Here is a 7,427-nt window from a genome sequence, read left to right as displayed (position 1 = left end):
GAAGCAATGGTGATGTGTTGCTCAAATATTATTATTTGACAAACCAATCACCATTACGTCCAAACTAAATGAGGTGAAGTGGTTTGGCCGTTTTAGTAGTTCAACACGGTTACCAGTGGTGTAGTGGAGGTATACACAGGTATATGCTGTACACCCACTTAGTGGGCATTGCATATACTTAATTCTTAAATCCCCACTGATACGTATCAAAATAGTGTAGTGGAGGTATACACAGGTATATGCTGTACACCCACTTAGTGGGCATTGCATATACTTAATTCTTAAATTCCCACTGATACGTATCAAAGTAGTGTAGTGGAGGTATACGNAGTGTAGTGGAGGTATACGATGTATCAATTAATAGGGATGATGCAACAAATCGGAATGTTTAGCTTAAAATGTTGCTAAACTGTTATTTCTTCGCATTTTAGGCGCAGCAATGTGCACACGGCAGTAGACCTACGAAATGCAAATGGCGGGAAAACATGTACAGTTCTAAAAACCATGCAAGCGGTTTCATGAACAGAGATGGAAATACCCATTAGAAAGAGAGGGGATTTAAAGATGCAACAACTATCATGGTTGATAATATGATTAGGATAGGTGCTAGACAATGAAAGATAGTTGAAAGAAAACCAACAGAACAGGAGAACGCATATGAGTAAGTCTTTATACAAATTAATTGCCTCAACGTTTCGATGGTGGGATTTTAGCTATAGGCTAGTTTGAAGCAATGTAAGATATGCCTCATAATATGAAGTAAAACACAGATGTCAAACAATTAAGGAACAGGATAAATATAGCGAAGCTCATGATTGGCCTAACCGTCTTATGGTAGACGGAAAGGCCCGCCCAAAAACATTCTATATTAAATGTTAACTAGCTACAAAGGATCCTATGCCTACCTGTCAGAATGATATCATGATTATTTGCGTCAATCCAGGGGCCATTTATTTTGCAAACTCCCTCATGTGCTACAGAAACACTTATAATCAGACAATAGTGCTAGGTGCCTGCACACTTGAAGCAATGGGTAACTACTCTCAAAAATGTAAATGTTAGATTATTCCCAGACCTCAAAAGTCTTCTCCTGATGTGGGTTAAGCATTGTTGTGGATTTAGAACCTACAATTTTGTAATTTTTCTGGGGGGAAAAATGTGTGACCCGAAAAAGAAAATGGGGAAAGTTTGAAACCTGTGAATTTCTAACTCTGTTTATTGGTTTCAGTAGTAGGCCTACTGCACAGTACAGCTTGGGTTGGCCTGACTGTGAAAGACCAATATGGGATTTATCATTTTAAATTTAAATCGGGCCGTTTGGCAAAATTTCGGCAACTTTTTACTCAAGCTGTTTTTATTAAGGGTCGATAGTTCCACCTTGTGGTTGAATGGAGCTACTACACCTATTGTAATCTCTTCAGTTAGGTAAGGTAGTGATAATACAATCAGGTATCCTCAACGATGCCCAAACTTAGCACTAAGCAGCATGAAAACAGTATGGTAATATTCAGTTTTACATCATGGTGTCTCAGAACGCTGACATTGAATCACAAATAAACACAAACATAATGACACAGAAAAAGATTACACAAAGCTGCATGTGATATTTAAACCTATTAAAGTCAAACCTGACTAATTTAAAGGTTTTGGAAGTTTAGCTAAAATAAATCAAATGGGTTTGTTTTTAATAAGAAAAATACAAGATGTTTATCAGTTTCTTCAGATCTACAATGGGGGTCTAGTTGAAGTTAGTTTCTGGACCAGACCAACACTAGAGAAATGACATACATTTTCACAAATAAAACATTTCCAATAGAGGAGTGGCTGTCAGTGTTGTTGAGTCCAGTACTCAGACTTGACTCGTAATCAATTCACGATTTTCATGACTTGTGACTCGACTTGATCAGTGGTGTCTTAAGTTGTCAGAAATCTTGCTCTTTTGCATAATTCAACATACTAGAATACAGAAGCAAATATTACATCTATTTGGCCTAACAAATGTGCCAGCATAAAGATAATATGCACATTTTCCCACCAGTTGTGTGTTTCCACCAAACTGACTTGTTGCAGATATAAATTCAGTGCAAACTAAATGTATTTGTTTGCTTATGTTTTAATGTACCCAAATAAAAACCTAAAGTTCAATGTGTTTCCATCACACTTTCAACACACTTTGCGTTAAATTGGCACGTGTGCTCTGGCCAACAGCTCACAGATACAGGCCAACAGCTCACAGATACAGTGAGCTGTATACATGATGACATTATTATGGACAAAAGAGCCAGATTATTTTTATTTGTCACATGTCAGCCAATCATTGATGATCATGTCCCCAGAATAATACCCTTGATATTTATTGGAAAAGAGCCCTTGCACTTTCTCCAGCCTGTGAAGTTCTTCATAATTTATGTAATCTGTAGCCTAACAAACTGCATGCTTTCCCGACGAGTCGTAGTGGGAGGACTTTGCGTGACTCCACGTTTACTTCAATATATTTTTATTTATTTAACCTCTAAGTCAGTTAAGAACAAATTCTTATTTACAATGATGGCCTAGGAACAGTGTCCCTGAACTGCCTTGTTCAGGGGCAGAACGACAGATTTTTATCTTGTCAGCTCGAGGATTCGATCTAGCAACCTTTCGGTTACTGGCCCAATGCTCTAACCTGCCGCCCCATATGATGATTGCTGATATGATGATATGATGATTACTATATCAATATTAGCACATAAAAGCATTTCCACCAACATTTCTCGCATAATACATTTTACAGACACAAAAAGATCCCACCTTGTCAAGAATATTTTGTTTTGTCGACATTTGAAAAGCTTACAGCCAAGTTTACTCACATAAAAAGGTTAGATGGAAACCTGGTTAGTGTAAATATTAATTAGATGTAGATTCCCAGCTTGGCAACACAATTATAAGGCCATGGTCTGGCACTGCACTGTGCTTTGCCTTCTGATGTTCCTTTAGGCTTTGTTTCCATTTAAAACAATTCCCACACTGATCACAGCTGTACGGTTTCTCTCCTGAGTGTCTTCTCTGGTGTTGCTTTAGATTTCCTTTCTCATTGAAGCTCTTCCCACATTGGGAGCAGTGGAAAGGCTTCTCCTCTTTGTGTACTTTCTGATGTTTCTTTAGGTCTCTTACCCAACTGAAGCTTTTTCCACATTGGGAGCAGTGGAAAGGCTTCTCTCCTGAGTGTTTTCTCTGGTGTTGCTTTAGATTTCCTTTCTCATTAAAGCTCTTCCCACATTGGGAGCAGTGGAAAGGCTTCTCCCCTGTGTGTATTCTCTGATGTTTCTTTAGGTCAGCTTTCTTACTGAAGCTCTTCCCACAGTGGGAGCAGTGTTGTGACTTTATTCCTGTGTGGTTTGACTTTAATCCTGTGTGAGTTAGCTGGTGTCTCTTCAGATATGATGACAAACTGAAACACTTCCCACACTCTGAGCAGTGGTAAGTCTTCTCTCCACGGTGTATTCTCTGATGACGCTTAAGGATTCCTTCCAATTTAAAACTCTTCCCACAATGATCACAGCTGTATGGTTTCTCTTCTGTGTGCATTACCTGGTGCTTCTTCAGATATGATGACAGACTGAAACCCTTTCCACACTGAGAGCAGTTAAAAGGCTTCTCACTTGTGTGAGTTAGCTGGTGTGGTTTTAAATGTGATAACTGATTGAAACTTTTCCCGCACTCAGAGCAATGGTAAGTCTTTTCTCCTGTGTGTATTCTCTGGTGTTTATTTCGATTTCCTATATCACTGAAGCTCTTCCCACACTGAGAACAGTGAAAAGGCTTCTCTCCTGTGTGTATTCTCTTGTGAGCCTTTAAGGTGTCTACACGACAGAACCTCTTCCCACACTGAAAGCAGTGGTACGACTTCTTTCCCGTGTGATTAAGCTGGTGCGTCTTCAAGCTGCTTGGGGTCCGAAAACTCTTCTCACAATGAGCGCACGGGTACATTTTCTTTATTTTGAGACTTTGTTGGTGTGATTTGAGGTGAATCGGACAAATAAAAGTGCCTCTGCAATCTGAGCAGGGGTGGGGCCTACAAGTGTGCCTTTTCAACTCCTTTGGTTCATAGAAACCAGTGAAGCAGTCCATGCAGTGGTGATGTTTCTGTCTTGAGTTCTTCTGCCTGCGTTTATGGTTTCCTGATGCTGTGGTACTGGGATCGCTGTCTGAGCCTGGATGGGAGCTCTCTCCTGTGGGAATATGTTAGAATCAGTAAGGGAACATTGAAAGGGGCTTTAAAATACTTTTGATACAAGCAGAAGCACAATAGTTTTGGAATCCCCTGTGGCCGCCAAGGCACCAACCTCTCTCCGTACTCCACACCTGAACTTACCTGGGTCAGTGATACTATCTACTTCTTCCTCCTCTTCCTCTAGATCTGGAGCAGACAATTCCCTGTTCTCCTCTTCTTCTTTGACTTCCGTCTCCCCCTGCTCTTCTTCTTTGACTGCTCTCTCCCCCTGCTCTTCTTTGACTTCCCTCTCCCCCTGCTCTTCTTCTTTGACTTCTCTCTCCCCCTGCTCTTCTTCTTTGACTTCCCTCTCCCCCTGCTCTTCTTCTTTGACTTCCCTCTCCCCCTGCTCTTCTTCTTTGACTTCCCTCTCCCCCTGCTCTTCTTCTTTGGCTGCTCTCTCCTGCTCTTCTTTGACTGCTCTCTCCCCCTGCTCTTCTTTGACTTCCCTCTCCCCCTGCTCTTCTTCTTTGACTTCCCTCTCCCCCTGCTCTTCTTTGGCTGCTCTCTCCTGCTCTTCTTTGACTGCTCTCTCTACTTCCTCTTTGACTCCTCTCTGATCCACCTCTTTTACTCCCCTCTCCTCCACCTCTTCTTTGACTGCTCTCTGATCAACCTCTTTTACTTGTATCTCCTCCTCCCATTCCTCTTTGACAATCACATTGAGTTCCAGTGTTTGACTGCAGTCTTCCAGCTTCACTGAGACCATCTCTGGACCCTGCTGTGAGCTTCTCTGGGCTGGAACACCACATCCAGAACCCGGGGACTCTGTGGACTTGGGTTCAGACATGGAAGGCTAGAGATGGATCCAAAAGAGGAAGCACATGTGAAAGGTGAGTTTCACAAAATACTGGAACAACTTAGCTAATAAAGTAATAGACCATGCTAAATATTCCATATACTAGGAATGCCTGCTAATAAAATGTAACAAGCTAGCTCACGTTGCTATGGCGATGGCAACGACAGCTAACGTCAGCAATGTGGAGTTATTATTGGGTTAGCTTTAGCTTACTGACCAGCCCTTGGTCATGACTCTCAGTTCCAGTACATTACACAGAAGAGTCAATGGACGAAGGTATCTCTGTAGGAGGGAGATTAAGAGCCCTGACGCTCGGTCTGAACATTAACACACATCGCTTGCGGTATGGTTTTGGAAGTATACAGACCTTATCTTTCATATCGGGGAGAAATAATAATAATAAAACATTTGATTTGTATTTATTTCGATTTTTCAGGGAGTGATGCAACACCCTCAGCACCCCTACTTCCCACGGCTATGCCTGTATAAGGTCCTTGGACCTTAAGGAGTACTGTGGTCAAGTGAGCTGACACTTGCAAAACACAGTAAAGCCATCGCACTTCAGTGTCCTCCTGTATTTTTGTGCGTGAATACTCAACACTTTACAGTATCGCGTGTTTTCTGGTAGGGAAAGAGGATACCTAGAGCAGCTGCACAACAAGCATTCAAACGAAATGTGTCTTCCGCATTTAACCCAACCCCTCTGAATCAGGGAAGTTTTCAAATAAATTGTCCTAGAGAGATTTACACGGTTATCAAAACGTCACGCCTGTGTAAGCCTACACGAATTAGCCCTTAGTTTCAAAAAAATCCCCTATGGGGAAAAAATGTATGATGGACAAACGACTGGGACCATTTCCCCTCAAACTGTGGTACTCTACAGGGGGAGAAGAAAGCAAGAAAGAGGAGGATAGCAAATCAGCACGAGGTATGCGTTGTTATGGTGATTTCAGTAAACAAACTGCAAATCAACATCCGGTTGAAGAAAACGCTACTGCAGAAGCCAAAAGTTTAAATATTTTAACTCTGGCCGTAAACGGTGGCGGAATTTACCGTCCTACTCTCATTGAAAACAATGGCATCCGGTGGCCGTGAGTTGTATTCTTTATATTGTGGAATATTGAATACGTGTGCTTCAAACTGTCTGCTTGGAATGATTTGTAGCTATAGTCTATCAGTACATCCGATTCAGTTTCCCTACTAGATAACAAAACATACCGTAAAGTGTTGTGTATTCTACTATACTATTCTATTATACTGCGTTTTGCGAGTGTCGGCTCAATTGACTGCTAGATAAATTACGAGCAATATAGTTTAAAGTAAACGAGTTCTAAAATTGACAGTTGATTTGTAATCACTAAATGATAAATTATTATTGAAAGCTACCTATCTATCGGCCTAGTTAGCCATGCTAACTTACTGGCCAGTGATCCGAGTAGCCAATGGATTTATGTCATCTTAAAAATTAACGATTCACACTTCATAGTTTTTTTTACATTGTCTTAACAAATCATATGGTGATTCACAACACAGCGTATTGATGATAAGCAAACTTGCTTGATATGTCAGCTAGTTAGATATATAGCTAGCTTCTAATGGCTCGTTAGCAAGCTAGCTAGCTAGATCATTGAATAGGCTAATTGACACGTGGACAAAAAATCCGACTACTAAATTATTCTTTCTGTATTTGGAAACGTTCTAGAATATGTTAGAACGCTTGATTTTTTACCTTGACACTTGGTTTTGAAAGTTAACAGGTATTGTTGTTGTAGCCCTCTTTTACCAGAACGAGATATGTGATCTACCGCGAGAATACAGATCTGCATTCTCAAGACAGTCATGGCTGCGCTAGATACTCACATTGCGCAACGTCATTAAATATATACTGTTTGTCTATTGTTGTGATTTAGATGAAGATCAAATTTTATGACCAATTTATGCAGAAATCCAGGTTATTCCAAAGGGTTCACATACTTTTTCTTGCCACTGTACATACATTATACACAAGATAGCGTATCTATACATTCATAGTCTAAGTTAGATATTAGAGAAGTTACATTTCAACTTCTGTAGGTCCTTCTACTACATAAACAAACCAAAGGAGGCTGGTGGGAGGAGCTATAGGAGAACGGGCGTATTGTAATGTCTGGAATGGGATAAATGGAACGGTATCAAACATATGGACGCTACATGTTTGACTCAGTTCCATTTAATCAATTTCAGCCATTATAATTGGTCTAAAGGGGGAGGGGGTACCCATTTCTGGTCTGGAGCGGGGTGCACCCATTTTAAGTTGTATGCTTTATTTCAGCAATAAGGCACGAGGGTGTGTGGTATATGGCCAATATACCATGGCTAATGGCTGTTCTTAGACGC

At 40.8% G+C, this 7,427-nt stretch overlaps 1 protein-coding gene across 1 annotated transcript; it reads right to left on the bottom strand.

The window, feature by feature from the left end:
- Nucleotides 1-656: 656 nt before the first annotated feature.
- Nucleotides 657-6,870, bottom strand: LOC129845767 (oocyte zinc finger protein XlCOF6-like). The gene is made up of 3 exons (XM_055913669.1): nt 6,781-6,870; nt 4,355-5,048; nt 657-4,211 (listed from the first exon to the last, which is right to left on the bottom strand). The coding sequence occupies exons 2-3, from the start codon at nt 5,040-5,042 to the stop codon at nt 2,887-2,889; spliced, it is 2,013 nt and encodes a 670-aa protein (XP_055769644.1). The 5' UTR covers nt 5,043-5,048; nt 6,781-6,870; the 3' UTR covers nt 657-2,886.
- Between the last annotated feature and the right edge of the window lie 557 nt (nt 6,871-7,427).

Source organism: Salvelinus fontinalis, unplaced genomic scaffold (assembly GCF_029448725.1).
Source record: "Salvelinus fontinalis isolate EN_2023a unplaced genomic scaffold, ASM2944872v1 scaffold_0364, whole genome shotgun sequence".
Lineage (NCBI taxonomy): Eukaryota > Metazoa > Chordata > Actinopteri > Salmoniformes > Salmonidae > Salvelinus > Salvelinus fontinalis.
The sequence above is the reverse complement of the archived record's forward strand: the minus strand, read 5'-3'. Positions and strand labels throughout refer to the sequence as shown.